The sequence below is a fragment of the Antechinus flavipes genome, chromosome 2 (genome assembly GCF_016432865.1).
Source record: "Antechinus flavipes isolate AdamAnt ecotype Samford, QLD, Australia chromosome 2, AdamAnt_v2, whole genome shotgun sequence".
Taxonomy (NCBI): domain Eukaryota; kingdom Metazoa; phylum Chordata; class Mammalia; order Dasyuromorphia; family Dasyuridae; genus Antechinus; species Antechinus flavipes.
This window is the reverse complement of record NC_067399.1, coordinates 602,384,084-602,411,144: the sequence shown is the minus strand read 5'-3', so window position 1 is coordinate 602,411,144 and position 27,061 is coordinate 602,384,084. Positions and strand designations below refer to the sequence as shown.

At 34.3% G+C, this 27,061-nt stretch overlaps 1 protein-coding gene across 6 annotated transcripts in view; it reads left to right on the top strand.

Moving 5' to 3' along the window:
* Window positions 1–27,061, top strand: part of FGFR2 (fibroblast growth factor receptor 2) — a 115,282-nt gene that overhangs the window by 27,221 nt on the left and 61,000 nt on the right. For 2 of the 6 annotated variants that reach the window (XM_051981558.1, XM_051981557.1), the window contains exons 3-5: window positions 7,250–7,516; window positions 9,130–9,204; window positions 19,465–19,634. In XM_051981558.1, the coding sequence (XP_051837518.1) occupies window positions 7,250–7,516; window positions 9,130–9,204; window positions 19,465–19,634 (512 nt within the window). The remainder of the gene's footprint in view (window positions 1–7,249; window positions 7,517–9,129; window positions 9,205–19,464; window positions 19,635–27,061) is intronic. The other 4 variants (XM_051981560.1, XM_051981559.1, XM_051981562.1 and 1 more) reach the window with 2 other exon arrangements.

The window sequence follows — 27,061 nt, the reverse complement described above, 5'->3', positions numbered from 1 at the left end:
CGACTCTCCAGTTCTGTGACTGATGTTTGGATTTATATTGTACGACAAGTCACATGTTGTCAAGAGGGAACTTTTATAGACTTTTAAGAATTTTTGAGTAGAAGTTGTATAACTGCAGCTGGAATAACTTTTGATTCTCTGCCACTTTGTGTGGTGCAAGGCAGTAGAATGTTTGCTTTTAATGCTGTTCATTAAGAATGATAGCAAATTGATCAACCAATTGGCCATTTGTTAAACACCTACTATGGCTCAGGTACTAGGTGCTGGGGAGACAAAGACAAAAAGTGGTTCTTTGAATCACCTTGTTCTTATTCCAAGACCAAGAGTCTGTTGTACCAGTTAGAAGCTGCCTATATGCTTTGCATTTCTAAATGGCCTAACGCTGCCAAAAATCTGCTTTGTTCCACTTCAGGTGACTATTTCTGTCTATGGCATGTCAGTGTAAGCTTGTAAATGATTTCAGGAAATTTTGGTATAGAAACATTGTGAAAAAGCATTGTCCTCTATTATTTCAGTTAATACTAAACTCTTAATATTGATTAGTGAAAATTCTTCTTTACCACCCACCTATTGAAGTGAGCCAAAGGAGATAGTACTAGGGATACAATGGGGGAAGATAAAGATTGCATTCAAGCAGAAATAAGCAAAACCTGCTATCCCTTTCCATAATTTTGAAGGTCAAACATTTGGCTTCATATCTAACATATAAAATTCCTGGTTCTTTTATTAAGAAATTAGGTATTTCCAAATTATTTATTTCCCTTGCCCAAGGTAACTGCAGGTCTGGTATAACTCATCCATCCAAGATGCCAGGAGTGCATGGAGAAAAGTCCCAGAAACCTGTATTGATCTTGTCCAGAATGCTTAAAAGCTCCCATAGGAACCTGAAACCATTGCCAGCAGGTAGACAGCTCATCTTGCAGCCAACCGGGTTTTAGAGCAGCCGAACACGCAAGGCTTGCCTTTTGTGTTCATGGGCCACGCTGGCATTTTCTTTTACACCTCAGAACCTGAACAAGGGAGCTGCTGCATTTGCTTTGTTGATGGGAAAGCAGGCTGATCACAGGGGGTCGAGTTCAGTACAAGTCTACTCTGTTATGTACTGAAGTCCAATGTGACATACCGACCTCCACCAGAAGAAGTGATGCACTTCTTGGCTGTAATTTTTAAGAGCATAAAACATACCTTCCTGGGGAAAGTACTAGAATGAGTTTCATTTAGGAATGCAATACCGTTTTCACGTTGGCAGAACCTTTTTTTTTTTTTTTTTTTAAACAGTTAAAATCTGTAGTCCGTACTCTGTGAAACGATTGGATAGGACAATACTTTGGTTTCCCATCTGTTCTCTGTTTGCTTTTGGGCACTATTTCAAAAACCACATTGGAAAAGTTTATGGGCAAACATTATAAAAAGTGACAGTCTGAAGTGCTGCTATAGTCTAGTCTGGCAACACAGTGTTACCTGAAATAGCTTACTGTTTCCAAATGCTCTTTAGCCATTTCAATTGTCTAAAGACATCCTCCTGATAATATTAGTGAAGAATTCACTGGAAATATATGAAAACCATAGCTTTTCTCTTCCAGACTTAGAAGTGAGACTAGAATCACATTGGAAGGTTTTATTCCACCTTGTTTGCTTCTTTAGGGGTTTAGGATGAATGCATTAATTGTCTGTTTTATTAGTGGGGTGAAAGCATAGTAAGGTGAAAATGGAGTAATGAAAATTTGGCATCGTGAAACCTGAGTTTTCATCATTTTTCTACCATTGATTTCTGGTGTTACTTTAGGGAACTTATGGAAGCTCATTGGATCTCCCCTCTCTCATCTGTTAAAAGAGGTCTCTAAACTCAGTGATTTCTGACTTCTCTTCCATTGTTGGACAGTCTATTCTATAACAATGAAATGGGGAGAGTTTTAAAGGAAAGGAGAACAAATGCTTTCTTTGTAAATCTGAGGACATTGTTGTTATTTGCTACAAAAATCAGAATCTTGAATGTGTTTTTATGGATCAACAAATAGAATTTTAACAAAAAATAATACCTGTATTACTAATGCTTCTTGATTTTTCAAAGATGTTTGGAGGTTTTAGCTAAGTCGATGCTGATATAAATCCACAGAACAAAATCTTATAATACATCAAGAAGGTTATGGAATCAGTTGGAAAAAGTATGTCTCCTATTCCCATAAAGTCCAATTTGTCACTTTATTTATTAAGCAATTTCAGGTAATATTGAAAAAGAATGTCAAATACTGAAATGTTTGTTCCAGCCCTCTTGCTTTTTGAATTTTTATTTCTATTTTGTGCAGACATATTTTCCATCTGTGGGAGGCTACTGAAATAACATTTGGTACATAATATAACACCTGTCTCATGTATCAATCCACCCATTATGTGTTGGCATGAATAAATGAGGGAAGCATTGTTAAACTGTAGACTCCTTGTAGACTTTTTCTACTTTTGAAAGGTTAAAAGTATACTATAGCAGGAGAAAAATAAATCCAGGAAATGTTAATATTACTATAAAAGGTATTGTTTAAATTTCACAGAGAACACTTTGCCCTATGTAAGCTGTCATATTTTACAAAGAGTCACCTGAAGTCTGGTGGATTCAGAAGCAACGGTCTGGTCTAGTTTATGTCAAGGAAACATGTTCTGAGTCAGGGAAGAAACTTAACAGGTATCATGTTAATGTTCTCAGGGAAGTAGGAACTATATTAGTCTTTAAAGTAAATGATGAAAAGTAAAGGATGAAAAAAGAGAAGACTCGAGAGTCCAAATTGTTGCAGGGAATATGGACAGAGATCCCTGAAGGCATGTACTTGTTTAAGAGAAATAGAGGAATGATGAACCCCAGAAAAAAAAATAACACAATGCAATTGTCTCAAGGGTAGGAGCAGTGCTGAGAAAGTCTCTTCCAAAAAGCCAGATGTTTAGATTCCATCTCAGTCTCTCCTGGTGCAGCCTTGGCAGCCTGACCAGACAGATCTTTGATGTGCTTTCTGTGTGGGGAGGCAGCTTGTGGCGATGGTCCACTTGAGTGGCATCTGGGACAGTTGTCATTGGCACTCTGACCAGTCCCTAAAATAAGCACTCTTTCTCCTTTTTCTTCTCTTTATATCTCATCTCCATTTTCCTTTCCTTTCATCCTTGTCTACCTTACTACTCCCACCCCCTACCCCCTATCCATTTCCCTTTCTTCTCTTTTATTTCCTTCTCCACCTGTGCTATAAACCCTGCTGTCGACTATGAATGTTATTGATAGCACTGTTAGGGATATTGAAGGCCAGAGAGGTTGCTGACCTGCAATGAAGACATTTCTTAGAATTCTTAATATGAGGTGGTGACAGGCTTTAAATATTTATTAATAGAGTTTTCATTTCATGGACTTCAAAGTCATGAGGTATTGATTTGGGGGTAGTTATTTTATTATCTTGGAGATACTTTATAGTTTAATATTATGTACATAAGGAAAATTATTAGCTTTGACCTTTGGTTGTATTAGTCTTATATATTATATTGAATAAACATTACTTTCAAGGATATGGTAATTTTAATCATCTGTACAGTATAGACTTATGTAAAAACAATTTTTGTGACTGAAAAATCAGACTAGTCACCCAACAAAGAAGAATTTATTAACTACTTACTTTATATTTACACAATCAGGTTTAGTGATTCAGGTAGTACTAATCAATCAGTAAGCATTTATTAAGTACCTACTTTATTTATACTTTCTATTCTTGATAGACTATTGAGGACAGACGCAGTTAATTTTTATCTTTGTATTACCAGCACACAATCCATTGCCTGGAACTTAGTAATTGCTTGTTTATTGATTGATAAATAATCCTAATTGCCATGGGAAAGAAGCAGAGCTCACTCTCAGGGATAAAGATTTTCAGTCAAAGACCTTCCAAAGGGAACAGTTTAGGGCACTTTTTGGGGTGATATCGGCCCTTTGTCTTCACATGTATGGTGTTACCAGTTTCTGTGAATCCTTGAGGTACAGCCACTGAGTTCTAATAGATTTTAAAATAAAAGTTAACTTCATTAAAGAAGGACAAAGTCTTCATCAACAGTTGCAATCTTTTGAGAACAAAGCTCAATCTATGTCACAGTTGGGCATTCTTCAATTTTCTTTTATTTTTCTTAAATATCAGAATTCTCTACCAAACCCTTACCGATGGGTATCTTTCCTTATTTATGTCTCTAAAAAAGAAAGATCTTGATCTCTGTGACTTCATATATCCAAATTGTAGTTCCTTTCCTTTTTTTCATAGGTAATTTTTTTTTGCATTTGGTGTTATTTAGTTGTCTCTGATTTAATTATAGATATTATTTTCTCTAACAATGGAGATCACAGGTCCTTTATGACTTATTAGAAAGTCTTCAAGAATTGCTGTGACTTTAAACGTCACTAGCCCTCTGAACTTGACTCAACCCAGTGGATTGATGACAGACATACAGATCATCATTGGTACCTTATTCAAAACCTTTCTAGTTTTGCAGGACCTGTCAGAACTTGTACTTGTTCGCCCCATATCACGTGAAGCATCGGAGCAGGGCTTGCATGGAGTTGTCTCTGTGCTCATTACATTAATGTGGAACAATTTCTGCTTTCTTTGGAAAAAGTTTCACAGAATTCTCAGTGATGGTCATTGGCCTTTATGGTTGTCAGAGTTTGCAGCTGTGTCCATTTAATACTTATAAAGCCATGGGGACCAAGCTTCATTGTTTACTGTTTGTATTGGTCTTTAGACTTTCTTTCCTAACATTTGATTTTCTTCCAGTAGAGCTTTTCTGAGTCTGCCCTGATTTACTGGTTTTCTTTCTAGCATGGCCTGTTTTGAGGACTGCCTTTATATATTCTCTCCCTACCTAGAGGAAAAAAAGGCAGAAATTTCTAGTATTTTTGAGTTTTAGTCAAGTCAAAGGTTTTGGAATATGCTTCCATTTCTATCACAGCTTATTAAATCTTGTCTGATGAACATACCCATTGAACCTCATAGTAATAAGTTACTTTTTTCCCCCAATTTCTAGGTCAATAAAAGAAAGATTATTAAAGAATCGACAATGTACAACATAGAGACTGGATTGGGAAGGTTTTAAATATATTAGGAAAGAGACAGATAACAAAGAAATGGTGGCCTAGGTAGTGAAGAAATAAGTATAAATAAAACTTCAAAAGCCAGGCCTAATAATGCTCAACAGATAAGAGTTTCTTCATAAATGTTTGTGGAATTGAATCAAATTAAAATAACAGAATTAACATCCTGTATAGGGATCTTGAGGGAGACTGGAAGGGAAGAATCTGTAAAAGGGTAGGAGGAGGAGGATACTGAAATAGAGGTTCAGGAGGAAGTCAAAGATAGATTTCAATTATTTCAGGACCCATAAAATGGGAAAGATATTATTCTTTTTCTTACTGCTGCACACTGTATCATGTTCTCAGGAAGGACACAGAACTAGGTTATTATTACCAGCTTTCTACTTCAGCTATATTATGGAGTCATTATTTAAAGGAATTTGGAGCAGTTTAGGGGAGAGATTGGGCCAATTTCTACCTTTACTCTATCATCTTGGATTTGCCACTTTCAGCTAAATTATAATTATATATTCAGCTATAATTTCTTTGAGGAGGCTCTGAAATAATGCAATCCTAATATCTTATTTATAAGCAACTTTCTGGAATATACTTTCCTCTCTTAAGTTTTAGACAGTCTTGAGTGGATCATTTGGAAGCTCAAGTTTTATTTCACATAGGAGATATAACCCCTCCCCCCCCACTTTCCCTCCTCCCCGTTGTTTCTTCTCTTTTAAACCATGTTTTCTGTCTCCCCAACTTGATCCTTTGAAGACAAAGGATCAGGACTTAGAAAGGGATCTTCAGTGCCATTTGGTCCAACCATCTCATTTTACTAATGAGGAAACTGTGATCCTGAGCAACTGTGACCCTCTCACACCAGTAGGAAATAACGGAGCCAAGAACTAGAGTTCCTCTGACTTCAAGTCTAGGAGTCTCACTGTACCACGTATACATTATGCATCCCCTTAAACTAACACAATGGACACACATGTGGCAAAGGTTCAGTAAATGTATGATGACCGTGGTGATTTATAAAGAGACACGCATGAGCCAGCTGTGTTCCTTTAGGAATGAAACCGACTCTATGAAGAGAGTGTATTTGAATCTTTTGAAATAGTGTTGTGCTTTCATTGAGGATTTGGAAACAGCAATCGCCTTGTGATGCTTGAACAAATTTGCATCCATTCTCAAAGCTGTGATTGTTTTTTTCCCTGTCACGGGATACATGGCACAAATCGTGGTATTCATACTGAGCACTTGTCAAAGCTCATTGCATAAAATATGCTTTCCCATTGCTTTCCCCCCAGGTTAGGCTCATCATTGATGATAGGTTCATGGATTTAGGGCTAGAAGGGAGATGCCTTTGTTCACTTCCTTAAATTTACAAATGAGAAAACCGAAGTCCAGGGAAATTAAATGACTCTCTCAAAGTTACATGGAGTAATAATGTTAATAACAATAATGACTGATGTAGAGTGCTTTAAGGTTTGCAAAGCTCCATACAAACACCATCTCATTTTATCCTCACATCATCCCTGTTGTACAGATAAAACAAGCAAGGTTGAGAAAATAAAGGTTAAATAATTTGCCCAGAGTCGCACAGAATGGGGCCACTTTTGAACTCAGCTCTTGTGATACTAGTTTCAACTCTCTATCCACTTGCCACCTATCTGGCAGTCACCATTTAAATCCAGATTTTTTGATTTCAAATCCAACCCTCCCTCAGATATTCTCTTCTGCTTCTCAATAAAGATGTGTAACAATTTCATTTTGTAGAATTGAAAGTGCTTGGTGATAACCTCCAATAACCTTTGTCCAGGTACTGCATTAATTATATACCAACTGCCATGTTCATTCAGTGTCCTTATTAACTTTTTTTTTTTAAGGCTATCAACATACCATGAGGGAACTGTAGTCAGAACTGCTTCTGCTGGGTTCTTTCTTTGGGTTCACACTTTAAATAATAAATCTACTATTTGATGGACTATTTTCTAACTTTGACTCCTGTGGGATGCTGGGAGAGGCAGTCTGATTGACAGCCGGTGGGAATTAGCAAGACAATAATCACAACTCTTGGGATGACACGGGCCTCCACTGACCTTTGTTGGAAATTCTCTCCTTTCCCTCCTTCTTCTTTCTATCTCCTTTCTCCCACTTTTGCAGAGCCGCCAACCAAATACCAAATTTCTCAGCCAGATGTATATGCTGTTCTGCCAGGAGAGCCCCTTGAGTTGCGCTGCCCGTTGAAAGACGCCATCATGATCAGTTGGACTAAGGATGGGGTACAATTGGGGCCCAACAATAGGACAGTTCTTTTTGGGGAATACTTGCAGATTAAAGGCGCCATTCCTAGAGATTCCGGCCTCTATGCTTGCACTGCTGCTAGGACTATAGACAGTGAAACCTTGTACTTCATGGTCAATGTTACAGGTGAGTGAGTTGAACCTTAGATGATGTTTTAAAAAACACACACACACACACACACACACATAGACAACTTTGCTGTAAAATTTCATTGAGGAAGGAGCAAAGTCAGATCTCAGTGAGATCTTTGGTAATTAGAAACTGTGTACATATACAGCTTGACAGGTTTTTGATAATCCTGTTTTGAAGTACTTCAGTGTGATAAACACAGTGTCTTCAGCATAGTAGGTGCCTGACCAGTGTTTGGTGAATTGAATAGAATGGAGCAGTCAACATGTAAAAAATTAATTAAGAATTTTCTGTTATAAAAATCATTAGCAGCATAAACATTTCCACATTCAAAAAAGGCTAGACAAGGGGGATTATGTGTGAAACATTTAAGCTTTTATGAACAGCTTTTTCCAAAGAGAAAATTCTTTTAAAATTATTAAGTTCATGCACACTAAGTAAGTTCCTCAAGACCAACCATTTTCACATGAATGCCATGATATATGTATGTAGAGGCATATGTATATACTCATCCCACTACATATATACATATATACATACATATGTGTATATAGGTATATACACATATACACTTATACACATACATTCATAAAAGCATTCATCTGAAAATGGATGGTCTTGAAAAAATATATGTACATATATATATATATGCACACATGTAACACATATACATATACGTATATATTTATATAACTTTATAAATGTTTATATCCATAAGCACACACATTTATATATGTAATTTAAATAATTGCCATTCCTGGTTTTTAAAGTATAGTTTAGAAATATATCTACTTTAGAAATTCTTAACTTCTAGATGATTTTCCTTGTTCAGGAATCTGAACAGGAATCTAGTTCAGTTCAATTCAATTCAACAAACACTCAAAAGCATCTACTATGGACAAAGGACTTTGCTGGACTCTGAGAGACCTAGAAATAAAGATAAATAAGACTGTCCTCAAAGATTTTATAATTTAAAAGATAGATAAGATGTTTACAAACAGCTTAATGCAAAATAGAATATAAGTACAGAAAAGAAACCCAAAAGTTTATGAACACTTAAAGTATGGGTTTTCAAATCAACTCATTATTAAGTATTGTTTTCTTATTAAGTGGTGTGAGGGTTGCAAATAGAACATTATTTTATTAGAGACTATTACCTTAATACTTTCCTAAGAAAGTAACCATCATCTAAAAGTCAATTTTATATTATTCATAAATTATCAACATATTTTAATACTATTTGATTCTTAAAATCTCTTTGTATTACTCTATTATAGTAATTCATACTTATATAGAACTTTGAGGTTGGCAAAGTTCTTTTCTCCAAACAAATCTATAGACCAGTATAAATACTAATATCTTTATGTTATAGATGAGGAAAGTTTTTGAGTTGAATAAAATTAGAGAAAATCAAAGCTCATAATGTAGACTAAGTGATATTACAAATAGAAAATTTAAATCCTTCATCACTACTCTGTATTAGGTTTTTTTTTTTTTTTTTTGGTTTGTTTTTTTGCTATTTCTTTTGACCCTCAAGGATATAAAATGTAGAAAATTCTGACATGTTACTAGATAAAAATGTATAGGTAAACATGTTCTTTTGACTACAGATGCAATTGCCTCAGGAGATGATGAAGATGACAATGAAGGCTCTGAGGATTTTGTCAATGATAACAATAACATGCGTAAGTAACAACAAACCTCTGGAGGTGACTACAGTCACGTGGGAAAAGCATGATTCTAACCTTTCTTAATACCAACTGTTAACATCCACAGTGTCCTTTCCCCAACTGTATATCTGTTTTCTTGACTTTGAAACTTGAAAATAAACTAAGTGTGTTGTCTACCTTTCTCTCTCGTTTGTCCTTTCTTTTGGTGTGAGTAGCTATTTTCCTTCCTATGAAAACCCCTCGTCTTTCTGCTGTTTAATTCCTTCTTTTCTATGACTTTGTGTATTTGAAGTCTCACTAAGCAAGAAAGCAAAAGAAAGCATGAAAAAATATGGGGTTATCACTGATCTTTGTTGTAATTGGGGCTTATTTTATACTTAACTTGTATTTCATTGGATATAGGGAACTAAAAGCAAGTCAACCCTCTCTTACTCTCCCAACATGTGTATTAGCACCTGCTTTAAAGTTTTAGACAGTTGCTTGGGGCACTGAAGGTTAAATTACTTACACAGGGTCACACAACTAGTCCATGTTAGAAGCACCTTTGTTTAAAAGTGGATATAAATAGATTAACTTGGAAGGGGAGAGATAAATAGATAAAATTTGATTTTTTTCCATGGCAACATGAAAACATTTTAAAAACTAGACAGCTAAATTTTCCCCTGCTTACTTTAAATTTAACATACTTTAGAAATATTAGTAGCATAATAATTTAATCTATTTGGTTTTATTTTTAATAATTTTACTCCATTTTCTTAAAAGATAGTTTTAAGGTTATATTCAATACAAAATGAGAATAAAAAAGAACAGAGATAGAGAGCATTTGAAAAAATCAGGGGAAATAGCCCTGGTACTCAAGATAGATTCCTTATATAAGGGATGTGTAATAATTTAATCTATTGTACAATCAAGAGTACCTTCAACTACAGGTTTACAAAAGATACAGAAAATTACAAAAGATAATTATTCTTTCTGTTTTCTTTATAAAGGCAAAAAGCATAACATAAAATTAAATCAATTTTTTTTCTTAACAGAAACTTTTTGGAACCCCATCTGTTCATTCAAGCTTTTCAAAAAACCATGCCTATAATGCAGTACTATAATATTATGACCATGGTTCTGAATTACAATAAAATTAATTAAAGTATGGTGTACTGGATAGGGAGCAGGCTTAGGAGTTAGAAAGACCTAGACTCAATTTAAAAAACAAAATATAAAATTAAAGCATAACATTGAAATCTTTGTACTTATTAGCATGTTAGATTCTTAAGATAAATCAAAATCAAATACAATAAACTGTTCTATAGGGGATAGAGTCGGATTAATCATATTTAGCTTGATAGGACATTTTCACATATTCAGGATTGTCAATTTTTTAATAAGTAGAATATAATTAAGAACAATGAGCACTAATACCATTTTGAAGGCATGGAACCCACCTTTGATCAATTTATGAGACATATCAGTATTTTTTAGTTCTTTAAAGTCATCATTATGACCATCAATTATCATATGATTGATGCTAAAAGACCTAGTTGGTAGAGAATTCTATTAAATAGAATGATTTATATTATAGTGTTTATTGAACTATTTATTTTTCTTGCAAATGATGTTATTGAAAGTTACTACTGGATATGTTTATGAAATGGACCTGCTTGGTTGGTGGGCACTGGTGTTAGGTAGTTGTAAGTTAGACATTGTTGTATGCAAATTCTCATGTTTTGTGCTTGAGGTGCTATTTAAGATGATATAAGTTTTTAGCTGACTATTTGGCCCCTGCCATCTGCTAGTGTGATTAACCAGCCTGATTCACAGGTGCAGTCTGAAGTGTTTGAGATTGAGCAGCTGTAGGCTATACTGACAAAGGAATGTGATAGCAAGGATAATTGACAAGACCGGGAAAATGATGTTGCCATTAAAATAGATTTTCAGCACTTTCAGTGGCCAATGCACCTCCTAATTAATAATGAAAGCCACAGAAAAGGCATAATTCCTTACATTTTTGGACACCAGGATACACCCAGGCACCCCAATTGAATTCTTGGAAATTTTTGAATTGTTTGAAAATACATCCAGTTTTGTTTTTTCCTCCTCTTTCCTATATAGATGAAATGAGACAGTGAAATCTTGATATAGGAATCATTTGGCTTCCTTTTTGATGGATGAACTGAAACTCAGTAGTTTACCTTCAGGTTTGAATATTGTGTAATATTTTCTCTTCTTATTATCATATTAAGTCCATTTAAAGTCCTTTAGATGTTTAATTATCAGAGAAGGCTATCTAGTATAATCTAGTTTAATTATTAGAGAAGACAATCAAGGATAAAGAATGTCTGCCTAGTAGAATTTTATTTCAAAGTCTGAGTTTCTTTCAGAGAGAATAATATATCTTTTAAAAGCATACTTGCTACATCAAGGATAACAGTATCAAGAGTCCAAATATGGTGATAGCAATATAACTATTGATGAAAGCAGTTTGTTATTAAAAGAATCTTTACAAATGACTTCAAAAAATTTAAAAAGCACATTTGCCAGATACTTATTTAAAAAAATCTCATAGATCAGTCAATCTGTGCGCACTGGAGAGACACAGAAAAAAATGAAACAGTTCCTGATGTAAAAAAGTTTATAACTTTTGAGGGTTGTGAAGATTTCAACGATGTGGGCATTCCTTTTCTTTACAAGTGCAGATTTCTATTAAGTTGTAGGTGCTTTAGTAGAGCGTCTATGATCTTTCTGAAGTCCTATGAACAAAAAATTCATCTCTTTCTAGAAAACCTGGTGATGCAACTGTGTACCTAGCCTGATCCTTGGAACAATCCATTTTCAGGCTTATAGTTGAGCGCTTACTGCTTTCAAAGGACCTTCTACAGTTTGGCCTTCAAGGATCCTGAATGATCTCTGCTCTGTGATATTCAGAACTCATATTCACTAACTAAGACAATTCCTTAATAACAAAACATCTCAGTCATTGAATTAGATTCCATTATCATGGTTATCTCTTCAGGGATCTTTGATTTTGTTGATGTGAGCTTAGAGAATTAGGGAATTTCTCTGAGAATTGTTATGGTCAAAAAATTCATCACTAGGCCATGTGATGCTGCACTATAAATTTAGGCTGAACCTAGAGTGATTGACCTATAGTTCATTAGTAAGCCTGTATGTAAAATTTTTCTTAAGAAAACCTGTTAGATATTATGTTCCTTTATCCTTAAGAACCAAGTATCATCTGTGCACTCTAATGTCTCATCATTGGAACAATATCTTAATCGAAACTCCTCACTCTCATAACAAAAGTCAAATTCTTGATGGGATTTTAATTTTGTACACAAGTTCAATAGTCTTGAATGATTTAAACTATTCTTATAGGAAATTATAATTGAACAGAAGAAATATTTATGGCAAGTCTGTTCTTTGCAGAAATAACAATGTTCAGATTTGTGTTCATCATATGAAACAGGTTACGTTGATTGCCCAATTTATTTTTAAATCACTGTTGTAGTGTAAAGGATAAGGGCATTCTTAGGTCTTTTTCTAGCTGTTCAATAGTTTATGACTTCATATCTTAACTAGTTTCTCTCTCTCTCTCTCTCTCTCTCTCTCTCTCTCTCTCTCTCTCTCTCTCTCTCAACCCTGTGATGTCATTACCATATTTTCTGCCAGAAAATCATTCTTTCTGTATATGCTGGAACAGAATCTTTTGGCCTGAAACTCACAATTTCATTTACTGATTTCTGAAATATATAAAATTAAAAAGATTGGGAAGTTCAGGGTTCATTTTGTGCTTTTTGAAAGGATGACTCCTAAAAAAAATGTTCATCTTTTATAATGAGCTAGGTATCTTAATAGGTTACCCATCAGCAAACAAGGAAACATTCTTTCTCGTTTGTTTCATATGGTTATCTGAGAATGATTTTTTTTATTACTTCCAGTTTTTGTTTAAGTGATTAGTATTTCCAAAAGGTCCGAGGCTTCGTTTTTTAAGGACATAATTGACAAAAACTAAAATTGGCTGCCTAAACACCAAGGAATAATGCTGTAAATATGGAAATGTCAGTCCTTTGAGCTTCTTTAGAGTATCACTGAGGAACAAAGTTTTTCATTTTTAGCTTACTTTTAGGTTGCTGTAACTACTACCAGTCAAGAAAGACGAGGGAAAGGATTTGTTTTTGTTTTTGTTTATGAATAAGATAGATCCAAAATCTATATTGAGATCCCAATTGTATTTCATTGGTCAATCATTTAATTATTCAGACAATATATTCAGACAACTTTTTGCTAATTGAGATATTAACTTGGTTATGAATTTCTTAATAATGTCTACTTTTTCTTTTAAAAATATGGCACAATATTATTTGAAATTTGTGACATAATTAACATTTTGTTTTATTGTTTCATGAGAAAGCTCATTGATGAAGTTAATGTAAATGAATAGACATTAGTGTCCTTTATTGTAGTCATCACTTTTAATCACACTGAAGAAATAACTTGTAGATTTTTCCCTATGGGGGCAGACATTGATAAGTCCCTAGGGGGAATTAGTGGGCAAATTGCTTTATTATACTTCACAGAGAAAAAAAAACTTAATTGATTAGTTTTAATGCATCTTTAATCACATCTCACTGACGAGCAAGATATTTTAAAAGTAGTCTTCTAAAACAAGATATAACTCACTGTATGTGCTGTGTTCTTGCTTCTTCCTGCTCTTCCTGTGTAGAGATGGGTATGAAGATAACTGATCAATCTTGAAAGCATGTGGCTAACTCACAAGGAATGAGTTTTCCTTACGAACCAAAGGATTCTCATGTACCAATTATTGCAAAATTTTAAAATGGCTTCATTATGAACTTTGCTAAACACAGAAGAATTGGTGATGTTGCTGGGAGTTTGAGAACTTGATCCAGAAACGGAGATTTGTGACTTTTTTGTTTTTGTTTTTGTTTTTTTGCATCAATTGAAGAAAAGGAGTTGGCAGACATTGACGTATAGCAGACATAAATCTGGAAGTTTTGACTTAATTACCCTGGGAGAGTTCATGGGGCAGTGTGGATTGGTGGAAGAGCACTGGGCAGGGAGTCAGGAGAGCATAGAATTTCAAGCTGGAAGAGACATTAAACATCATTTAGTCTGACCTCTTTGTTTTATAGTAGAAACCAATCAATCAATCAACAGGTTTTTATTAAGCCCCTGCTATGTCCCAGGCATCGTGCTATGTGCTGGAATTTGAGGTTCAGTGATTTGCCCAAAAAACCTTCAATTAGTGGAACTGGAATACGTGTCCATATTCAGTGGTCTGCCCATTTCATCCTGCTGCCTCCGTTTTCCTAATTCCAGTTCTATAACTAACTAGACTTGTAAGATCTCCCTTTAGCCTTTTTTGGACTTTATCTGTAAAATATGGGTGTGGGAATAGAAAATCCCTTTGGCCTTTTACAGACTTAACATTCTCTGAACCTGCATTTTGGTATAAACTACTAGGCTTTTCCCCATCCCTCTATGCTGAGTCTAGTAGACAAGCTGATTCCTTAGGGTAGAATATAAAAACTAAAATGCAGGATTGCCCAGTATGTAAGGGTATACTGTCGAGGCAGTCACAATGGCCTATACACTTATTATGTGTAAGTACATGTTTTATTTTATAGGTCAGGAAAAAAAAATATATATATATTATATATATATAACTGGCGCTGAATGATTGAACCGAACCTTGCATCACAGGCCAACCATGTAATGGCAGGTTTTTATTATATGTAATTGTTATGTTTCAAAGGCTGTTTTGGCCTGTGGTGTATCCAAATATGTGTGTTTAAGAAGCTGAATTTTAGGAAGGTTTTTGCTATGGGACCTAAAAACAAAACCTAATGTCACACATTCCTGTTGATGCAAAAGATATCAATGGACTGAATATAGATAAGGATATTAACTACTTTTATATGTGTTTTTTTAACTTTATCATTATTATTTTAATGGTCAAAAGAACATGATTTTGAACTACCAAATGCCTTATTATACATTTTTAATTTCATATTATATAAGAAGCAGTGTGGTTAAGTGGAGAAGGAACTAGCTTTGGAGCCAGGAAGACCTGAGTTCAAAAGTTTCACCTCCAATACACATTGGATGGGTGACCTTGGGAAAGCCCATTGCTATTTTACTGCTCTGGACAATTTTGAGGCAGTAAGTCATAAAGGATGTGCCTACCTGTCTCTTCTTTGTGTTCCTTCTATTAATGAAATTATAAGTCTAGGCCTTATTCCTGATAAATTATGAGAGTGGTGTGGCTCTTTGATGATGGACAAAATATTTAACTTCTCTGAAGAATCTTAGAAAAATTACAAAGTTATCTGATATTCTGGTTTTATCTATATTAGAGGAGGGGATTTCTATACTTGTGAAATTATAGATTGTTGTTGTAAATTTATACTCTCTTTTCTCCTGCTAAATGAATTCAGAATACCCTTACCTCATGAAGGTACTATTAACTTAGGGAAAGCAATACTATAAAAGATGCTTATGGTTCATTTCAAACAAACTGTCATTTTCTTAGTCTATTTTCATTTTAACAGGTATATCTGTCAATCAATATATGAGAACCTACTATGGAAGTTTTTTCTTTTAATCTACTATTGAAAATCATTAATGCTTTTATAATTCATTGACTTTCAAATCAAGTTGCTTTTTTATAAAGTAAAAAAAAATCACTTAAATACACTGTGCCCATGACTTAGTTGTGAACCATTTTCTTTAGTTAGAAAAAAAGAGCTAGTTAAGGGATCTGTTCTGTTTTTTTCCCAGCTGTACTTTAATTCAGTGGAGGGCCCCCTGGATTTTTGCATGGGTTGACTACAAGAATTGCTATAAATATTTGAAGAATGAAAGAGTTTATAGTGGAGTATTAGGCTGCTAATGAAGGAAAGGAAACCATGGCTAAGCTTAAAATACAATTATTTTTCTGGACCCTTAGAGTACTAAAAATTCCACATTAATCTGATTTATTTCAGGAAGGAGGCATTGCAAAATGATCAAATGCTTCCCTTCTCTTGGTATCTTACTTGTAAAAAGCCAGTGAGCTTTGACATCTGAAGGAAAAAAACCTTATGAGAAAAAATATAGTTTTTATAAATTTGCATGTTCTTTGTAGGAGGATCACATTTAAAGTAATCTCTCTGGTAGGGTCAGAATCTGATTGTTTGGATCTGACTGTGTAAAAGGCATTGTGGCTCTATCTTTGTGAATTGTTGAGGCACTTGAATCACCAAAAATTCAGGGTTTAGTTTCTCTGTTTCCACAGTGCTTTAGAATCATGTGTAGAAGGAAAGAAGGCATTGGATTTGACAAGGAAAAGAAGTTTATAGTTCATGTCCTTGATGTAACTGCTGACGTCTTGAGCTGTAGGCTTCCTCTCTTTCTACTAAAGTGTATTTCCTGAGTCTACTTTTTTTACCTGTGTGAACTTGGGGTAGAAATCTTTTGACCCTAGGTGAGTCCCAGTTTTCCCTTCTTTAAAATAAGGGTTTTGGACTAGCTCATCTTGACAAACCCCTTCCTATGCTAAGTATCATCTTATGAAAATTTGAGTAAGTTAGTTTGTAATCACTTTGAATTAAGTCATGAATTTCAAGTTGCTGGGAGTGGGGGGAGGTTAACATTTTGATTACAGTTTCCATTTCCTTGATCATATTTTGTATTATTCTCTACCCCCTATCCCAAGAAAAATTACTGTCTCTAAGATTATAAGTGGAGTATGTTACACATATGCAATGGATACATATAAATGTCTGTTTTGCATGAACAGATTTTATGGGTACAGTTTAGATGGTATTTGAAATTTTACTCTAGGGCAATGGCTTCCTGCCAGGAGTTCCAAAGGAATTCTTTCAACCTGGTCCTTAAATCATCTCTTGAGTGCCAACACAAAGGAATGCATTACTAGGGTCTATATAGACATCCTTTGCATGTATGGTTCAAGCACAATTTACAGTGATTGCAGTGATTATGAACCATTATTTTATGCAATGATAAAGTTCTTATCATGTAGCCATTTTTACTGAAGATTCTAGAGCTTTTTGAGCAGGGTACTATTTTAGCATATTCTTAATAGGCAAACCTTTTGAAGGAGCAACTCCATAGTAACTGAAGTCCAGTGAGAGAACAACCTTGTGAATTTTACTAATTCAAGGAAAGGGATTCTGTACATTCAAATTATTAGCACTGAGACCATTGTTCTTCCATTCTGGTAGATTTAAAAAATTATTCATTTCATTCTTGCAATAACCTCTCCTCCAAATATTGAGATCTTTATTGGTCTAGAGATGAAGAAGGTTTGAGATCAGGATGGCTACCCTTGCTAATAAAAAAGATAAAAAAATAGAGATGAAGAAGAATTTGTAAATAGAAAATAAATAAGGTTCCTAAAATGATAAATCAATGGAATTGTTTCATTGTACTCTTGAAGCCCCTAGATCCTTGTAATAAATAGTAATTTAATACCCTTTGATCAGCTCTTGAGATATGCAGTACCAGGGGAACATCCAAAACCCAGAGTCAAAGAGTTTTCAATAGGGAAAAAAATCAATTCAATTATCACTTGCTTTTGAGTACAAGAAACCAAACAAACAATGGGTAAGACATACATAATGTTCACAAATATATATATATATATATATATATATATATATATACACATAGATAGATAGATAGATAGATAGATATAGATAGAGATAGAGAAGAAGATATATGTAAAAAAAAACCCATATAAATAAATATTATTTATGCCACATTTCAAGAGCAATAGTGAAATATGGCATTTTGAATACTGAATGTTTCCTGATCTTGAAGCAGAGGAATGATAAGAATGTTCAGGTAATCATTGCACAACCATCTACATAGAACAAGACATAACTCAGAGAAGAGCTCTTTACCTACTGCCATCATTGTTCCTGGGTAAGCCCTTGTGTATTTAATATTGGACTTCAACTGACTCCCATTTACTAACTGGGGCTATATACACTGCAGATCACTCATATTCTTTTCAGTAGCAATAACAAACATTTGTTGGTTCTCTACTATGAATGTAGGAAGAAGTTGACATAGGGAAGCAAATAAGAGAAGAGTCTTTGGGGTATAGGGAAGTATGAATTAGCCCCTGTCTTCAAAGAATCTATATTGATGAAATAAGGTATAAACAGATAAAAAAGGTAAATAACAATATGAAAATATAAAAAAAACAGTTGCAGGTAATATTAAAAGCAGTATTACATGGCATTGGCCAAAGCTTGCACTATCATACATTTCCTCATGAAAGGCATTTGTTCATGGTGGCTATGGTGATGGGATTACTTAAATGTATTAAAATAAAACCTACTTTTAATCTATTATTATTAGACATGAAGGACTTAGCTTTAATTTTATAACTAGAAAAAAAGAAAGCTCAGTGTGCTAAAATGCTTTTATTTTTATTGAAATAATATTCAAATTGGTCTAATCAAAAAGCAATTACAAGTTGGGGGGTTTCAAAAATAATTTGTTGAATGATCATATGTCTTTAGCAGAAAGTTGAATACATTGATCATTTTTTGATTTTGTATTTAACAGGTGCTAGATAAAGATCTCATTTGCAATTATATATGTTGCATCACTGTACATGAATTATGTCATATAAAATATTTTCTGCCTCTTAGAATCTCTTGACTTCCTTCAAGTCTTTGCTCAAAAGTTATCTTCTGCAAGAAACCTCTCCTCCTTCTCCTAGCTACTATTGCCTTCTCCTTTGAAGTACTGATTTTCTAGTTCCTTTCTAATAGTGTCTTCTTCCTTTGCATCTATTTTCTATATATCTTGACAATAACTATATATATATGTTGTCTTCTCCATTTGAATATAAGCTCCTTGAGGGTGTGGACTATTTTATTACTTTTCCTTGGTATCTACTGCACTTAACACAGCATGTGGCATATAATATTTGTTTGATTGATTGGTTGATGGATTGATACTTGAACTCAAAATGTCTTTTTGGCAATAGAAGAAAAAAAATCTTGGAAACAAGTATTTTGAAATGTGCTTTAAACCAATAAATGATGTAACTAGAGATGATTCTCTTTTATTGTGTTGAGTAGATTTTTGAAAATTCTTTCCTAAGGTAAATATCACAAAATTGTTTTTCATTTTTAAAAAGATTTCATAAATATTAAGACATTTGTAGGTGAGTTACATTTTTTGATAGAGTTTTCAGTATAGTTGATGAGGAATATTTTTTATGATTATTTTTGGAAATAGGAGCACCATATTGGACCCATACAGAGAAGATGGAAAAACGATTACATGCTGTTCCAGCAGCTAATACAGTGAAATTTCGTTGTCCTGCTGGAGGAAACCCAGTACCAAGTATGAGATGGTTAAAGAATGGAAAAGAATTCAAGCAAGAGCATCGAATTGGTGGATATAAGGTAATTAATCTTTGTTTATTGTTTGTGCTTTTGTACAAGTAACAAAGAATATATTTGTGAGTATAACCTCCCCTCTTCTATCAGTTTTTCTTTAGTTTTGAAAAATTAATTGTAGTTTTTTTTTGGTTTGGATTAAGATTCCAGTACTTTTTGGGGGGCACATAAGTATCAAAGTGAGTTAGAACAGGAAAATTCGGTGACTCCAAAAAACCAAAACCTCAGTTCACACATCTCCATTTCTGTCTGATGAGAATAATGGGAATTGATGACCTATACTGCTGTAAAGTTTGCAAAATGTGCTATGTATTTTATTTGCTGTACATGCTTAATTCCCACAACCCCTAAACATTGACTCCCAACCCAAATTCAAACTCTACAGATCTGACTAATTTGACTATTACTAAACAAATAATATCTAAATAGTCTAAGAAGAAGGAACTGCAAATATGTAGTTTTGTAGATTAGAAAGTTAATGAAAGTTATGGATAAGGTCATATCATTATTAATTATTAAGGTTGGAGGCAGAATTTGAACTCTTCCTTTTCAGCATGGTTTCCCCTTTACCACATTGCCTTAACAAAATCCTAGCTCTGACTTAAAAAGAAATAATAAAAACATCAAACAATATCAGTTCCTATAAGAGTTCTCTAGACTTTAAATCCTAGATGGAATGTCAAAATTATTTATTCAGTTTTCAAAAATTCTTGGGATGTAGAAGTAGGATTTCAGAACATAAATAACAACAACAAAATGGAGGTTTTGGTTGTTTATAACCTAGACTACACAGCCACCATTTACATTGTTCTTTCTAAGGAGTTTAGCAAAAGAAAGGTCAAAAGTTGAGAGCCAGTTTTCTCTGCAGTTTATAGTCTATAAAACCTGAAACATAGAGCAGAATTTGAGAAATATACGAACAATTCCTGTACTATGAATAGTAGATGAGCTAGGAGGAAGGATTTGAGTGTGAAATATTTTCTAGCTTATTAGGAAATATCAGAGAAGTCAGAGTTAATAAACTTCCCCCATTTTCAGAGATTCTTATGAAATTAGAGTGAAGTAAGGTTTGATTCCATGACTCACTTGAGATGATTAAAATTTGGTGATCTTCTCATTTGAGATGTTTTCAGATGAATACAGTGGGCCAATTTAAAAAGTTAACAGTGAATTTGAACCAGAAGTGTGTTAATTAGGGTCTGTGCTTAGGTGCCAGATAGTAGTGGTTGATTTGGCCCAAAAGATCTTGCAGAAAAGAATTTTGTTTAGATATTGGCACTGATAGGATGGAGAAGGATGTCACTGCTTTGGTTCCAACAAAGTGTTTTTTATTTCAGGATCACAATGGTGATTTCAGCTGCCTGTGGGCTTCTTTTTAACTCTTTCTTTAGCTGTTGTTTCTGAGAGTTTCTTTTGCTTAAAGGCAGTTAAACTTGAGAGCATAGAGGCAACAGTGGGTATCTATGGATCTGGCTGATGTTATTAGAAAGCAAATATTTGTTCCAGGAGAGTCAAAAAGTCATTAAGCAGGGAGTGTTGGCAAACACTGGGGACTTTTGATTCAGGGGCAATATATATATGTTTAATTTTAAGTTTTTAATTTATGGAATAAAATAAGCACTTCCATAACATATTACCAGATCTTATTGTGGGTATTTATTGAATACCTGATATGAGCCAGCATGGTATAGTAGAAAGATCTTGAAGTCAGGAAGATTTGAGTTTGTCTTTCTGCTAACATATATTAATTGTATGACTCTAGGGTGCTCTATGAAGCTCCAAGACTAGAAGTTGCAAAGAAGTGCCAACCTATATTAGTAAAATGGGTAAAGGAACTCAATTAGGAGTTTCTCATACCAAAGAAATCAAGAGATCCAGTCTCTATCCATACCCATGTGCAAAATTCTGTGCTGGGTTCCAAAGAGAATACCAAGATGAATAAAACATGGTTCCTTTTTTGTGAACAACTAATAGAGAGGAAAATTTCAGTGACAAGTTAGAGTACAAAAGGCTGAGCGGTGCTGTGATCTAAGGAAGGGAGATCACTTCTAATTAGGGGGAATGTTAAGATACCCAATATTAGAGATTATTGAAGGTCTGTAGAGTCTAGAGCATAGGTAAATGGACAGGGAAAAACAATGTTCCTATTTTCTGAAAAAATAGTATTATTTAAAGTAGAATAATTCCTAATAATTTATTAAACTAAGTAACAAATGTAATTGAAGCAAAAGAGGTATCTATTGTGTTAGTACTTGAGTTGTTTGATAGGGGAGAAGATTATTTCTTATTTATTGAGATCTTTATAGAAAATGGCTACTTTGTTAAGACACACATCTTCTGGCTTCTGTTCCCTCAAGGTATCCTTTATCTGATGAAATTTCTAGTGCCTGGTGCACCATCATCTCTAGGTTCAGGACAAAGCATTGATAGATGCACAGGGAGCTTTGAGCCTTTACTGTGATTTGAGTTACGTGGGGTAAAATACCTATGCACCTTTAAGAGCAGAATTAAAAATAAGTTATTTGACCAAAAAGTAAAAATGCAAAGAGACTTGTTCTGCTTTCTTGTGAATTGTGTTCTAGTTAACTGTCTACCTCTAGATCTAGCTCTGTTTTTGCTTAATTATTGCTCTTCCAAAAATGTCATTTAATGAAAAGTGTACTTTAGAATCTGACCTGAACAAAGTCTTAGAAGCCATTTACACTCAGGGAAACTGAGACTTATAGTGCTTAATTGACTTGCCCAAGGTGACACTCACAAAAAATTTAGGGTTTTTCATTCTTGAGGGATCTTTCAGATTAGCAGGCTGAGTGTAAGCACTGAGCAAAAACAAAAAAAACACACAAAACCCTTCTCACATACAATATTAACTGCTCACTTCACAGTCTCCTCACACAGTTGCTCTTTCTTTTCCATTTTCTCTTAATGAGGAAAGAAAGTGTCAAGTTTTCCAAAATGTAAATTTGTAGAAAGTAACTTCTAGAAAGTTTCCATAAAAAACACTGGTTGTTTCTGTGAGTGTTTCTTTATAAATTTGCTTACTTCATAAACTGTGGTTGAGCTCTAACAGCACAGCTGCCTAGCACCTTCCACCTTTTTATGAGTGGGGTAACTTGGCCACCGTCCATCGATTTACAACTTCTTTTGAGATGTTAGGAAAAGGAGGCCTGCTAAGGGAAGAAAAGAAAAAAAACCAAACAAAACCTAGCTTACAAATATGGCAGGAACCTCATTTTGCAGAAAGTACCTAGTAAAATATACTTGCTTTTTGTTTCACTTGTGTTGACTAAAGAAATAGATCAACCTATGATTACGGAACAACTCATTTAAAACTATATGTTCTACCAACAAAGATGTAACTGTGGGTGGTTTGCTATAGTATAGTTGATTTGAGGAATTGTTATCCATGGATGTTTTATTTAACATAGAGGAAATTTCACCTCTTGGGGATTAGATGAGTGTCTATAATCTGAATTTATATGGGAGAAAAAATCCACTCTTATTTTCACTAACCTTTAGTTGAAAATTATATTTCTTTGAATTATGAATTTAAAAAAAATTATTCTGAGGAATCCATGGGTTTCACCAGCTAAAAGGGCCCATGGGACAAAAATGTTTAAGAAATTCTGAATTTCTGGGGGCAACTAGATGGTGCAGTGGATAGAGCACCAGCCCTGAAGTCAGGAGGATCTGAGTTCAAATCTGGCCTCAGACACTTAACATTTCCTAGCTGTGTCACTTAACCCCAATTGCCACAGCAAAAAAAAAAAAAAAAAAAAAAAATCTGAATTTCTCTAATTTTTAGCTTTAATACTGGAGACTTTCAATAATTTATATAATTGTATTCAAAGTTTGACAAATTTTAAATCTAAAATTTAAAGCCTTATATTTTTTAGACAATTTTAGTGGTTAGATTCCCAATTTGAGTAGAAGCTGAATAATCTCTTTTTTGAAGTATTTTAAGGCACATTCTTATTCAAGTATGTTTTGGACCAGAGGGCCAATGATGTCTCTTTTAGCTCTTATATTTGATTCTAGGTTTCTGGGGGGGAAAAGGTTGAATGATTGATTTAATGTATTAGCAGAAAATCAAGAAATTGGCTGAATTACTAAAACTTCTTATTTCCCAATGTCTTGCTAAGTAATGCCTGAGATAAAAGGAAGAAAAAGATTTTCATACATACATACATACATACATTCAGGCATATAACCTTTTATGATACTTAAATATACACACACATATACACAACCTGTTAATGACCTATTAGACAAAAGTGTTTATATACATGTGTGTATGTATGACCTATCAGGCTTATAAATTAGCTTTGTCCTCCAAAACTAGGATTGAAAAATGCTTTGTTAAAATACTTGAGGTATTCCTTAATAATATAAAACAGCCGGAAACAATTTTCCTCATATTTATTTCAGACATAAAAGAGGAAAATCCAGTCATTATGCCATCTTTTCCTATTAATCACAGTTAAACCCATTTATTGCCTTGTGGGCAGATTAATCTGAACTACATTTTTGAGGTTATTGAAATACTATTCTAAAACCTTTCTAATGCAAATTTCAATTCTGAATTCCAAGTGCATAATAAATCTAGTTATAAAATCATTAGGACTCATACTAGCATGTTAGAGTCTCCTTGGTTTTTTCTATCTTTCAATTATCATCATAGATCTAACTCTCTGTGATCATGGAACAAGAGAAGTGAAAAAGGATGTCTTTGCCTTTCCCATTCTGATTTTGCTCTTTCAGATAATAATGCTATTAACATCAGAGATAAACCTTGACAAACTTTTTGCTTTCCCTCCAGTGAGTTCAGATGCCAATTAATCCTAGGATTAACTGGGAGTTGAGTTGAAAATTTTAGAATAGTTTCTCAATCTTAAATAAAAATCAGGATGGGAATCAATGAATAGAAAAATAAATTCCACTCATTTGTTTAACATGGCACAATTTTGTGTAGGTGTAAGGCTCTGTGCAGACTTTGAGAAAGCCTTTGAGAAAGGAAGGGGCTAAAAGCCTAAGGAAACTCACTCTCCATGAAGAGGGCCAGTGTACTGTATGGCTTTGTGATCCATAGTTCCTTACCTAGACTCTCTTGGAACAAGGAGAAGGCTGTTTTCCAAATGGAATGAGGAGTTTCTTTCATTGTTAGCATCAAGGATCCCCAGGGCCAAGCTCTCCATATATCTCCTGAAAAGCAAACCCACTACTATCAATCTTACTGTTTAAGCATTAACCTGCGTTTGTTTCCACATCTACATTTTGATAAGCTGCCTTGTCCCAGCCCTCTTTATACACTAAAAGTTCAGGTCATTTAAACACATTGAAAATGGGGGTAATTTCTATTCTGCAGGATTTGTAAGGGTTTTCACTTGAACCTTCCACAAAATGGCTTATTTATGAATGCCATATAATGGATTAGTGTCACTTCAATAATACCATATTTGTTTTAGTGCCGATAAGGGTTGAATTATATCTCAGTTTCTGTGATTCTGACTGTTAGAAGAAATGTGAATATCATAGAGTTTCTCAAGTTTTATGCTAACAACACATTAGCCTCTGATTTAAAAAAAGCCAGGAGGAAGAGGGGAAATATGCAGCACTAAGACACATTAAGTTGCTTCTAACACAGCAAGAAAACCTCCAGATGAAAAGTGATAGTCATTTGAATGTTTTCGTCTATATACAACCAGTACTGGATATTTAGAACGTGAAAATATTTCATGTTATATAGACCAAGTAATTGTAAGAGTGACTAATCATAGTCTTTTCATCCAAGTGTTTTTATGTTACAGAATTATAGTTATATAGAGGGAATCCAACCTGAGATTCCATCCAGTTCAGCCCCCTCACAGGATCATAGATAGACTCTGAGATTTAAAGTTGAAAGGGACTTTGAATCCAAACTCCTCATTTTTCAAGGGAAAAAAAAAAACTGAGGCCCAAGGAGGTGAACTGATTTATCACAGAGTTTAACTCTTAAAAAGAGCTGGGTAAGGGACTGTCAGGATTTGATATTAGGTCTTTTCATACTGACAGTTCAAATATCCTTTATTTTTCTTTGGAGAGCCCATTGATGTGACCAAAGAAGCAGAGGGAGGAAAGTAAGCAGAGGAATTTAGAAAAAAACCACTTCTGACTCAGATTTTGTATTTTAGTTGAAAAGGTATAGTTTGGTAAAATTCTGAATTTGTGTTTGGTTAAGAAGACAAAAATAAGTTTTTTTTCCTTTCAATTTCATCATGAAAATCGTTGTAAACATGCTTCTTGAGAACACGATTTAAATTCCTGTGCTTTTCAGTCCAGTTCTTCTGGCTGATGTAGAATAAAGATAACATGCCCTAAGGCTTGGAGGGGGGTAGGAAAGACCAAGTGGGGACTCCTGTAGATTCTGGGCCTGCTGGAGTCTGCCTGCCTGTTGTGAAGGCCTGTAGCTGAAAAGTGACTGCCAGAAGGCTTCCCTAATACTATTACCCCTCCCTGTAGAATGCTTTAAAATGCAGAGATCTTTTAAAATGTACCTTACGTATCCTTCATAAGGTATTTAGACGGAAAAAAGGAAGAAGAAGAATTCAGAAAAACCTGCTTGGACCACATATTTTGTCTTCAAGTTGAAAGAATTCACACAACTGGGACAGGGTAGTTTTGGTTGTAGTTGTTTTTTTTAAATGCCTTTGTTTTTCTATTTTCCTGAGTTAATAGGAACTTCATTCTCTAGGGCCCTTAAGGAATGACCAGTTAAATAGTGTGGTACTTGCTTAACGGCAATGATAATTATTGTTTTGGATTTATAGGGGGATCCATTTGGGAAATGCCATAGCTTACTAAATTGATGATTTGTATTAAATAAAATTTAAGATTTGCATAGACAAAAATGCATCTAGGATGAGAAAGTAAGCAGTTGACTAAAAGGAAAAATTGGGTCACTGAAAGGAGAAAGTAAGAATCATTGGTATTATAGGTAGTATTGATTACCTATACAATATTAAAATATCCAGTTTTTGTAAATGTGCTCATCATCTTAAGAAGAAATTTGGGGATGTTAACTTATTAATTGTCAAAGTGCTGCTCTAGGAAATAAATTGTGCGTGTGTGTTCTAGGAGGGAGGGACTGGTGTGGAATGCAATCACACCCAGGGAGAGCTTGATGTAATAATGGATAGCAGGCTACATGCAAGCTTACCATATGCTCTGATGTTAAAAAAAGGCAATGATCTACTAAGCTGTAGATGCCAAGGTTCAGTGTCTTGGGCTGAGGAAAATAATATTCTCTCCCTTAGCAGTTTGGGTTCAATTCCATTTGGAATACATGATGCCAAATTTGGATCTAAGCTCAAGAAAGACATTGACAGTTTGGATGGAGTCCAGGGAAGGGCACTAGGGATGATTAAAGGCTTAGGGGAGTGACATTTGAGTGAGGG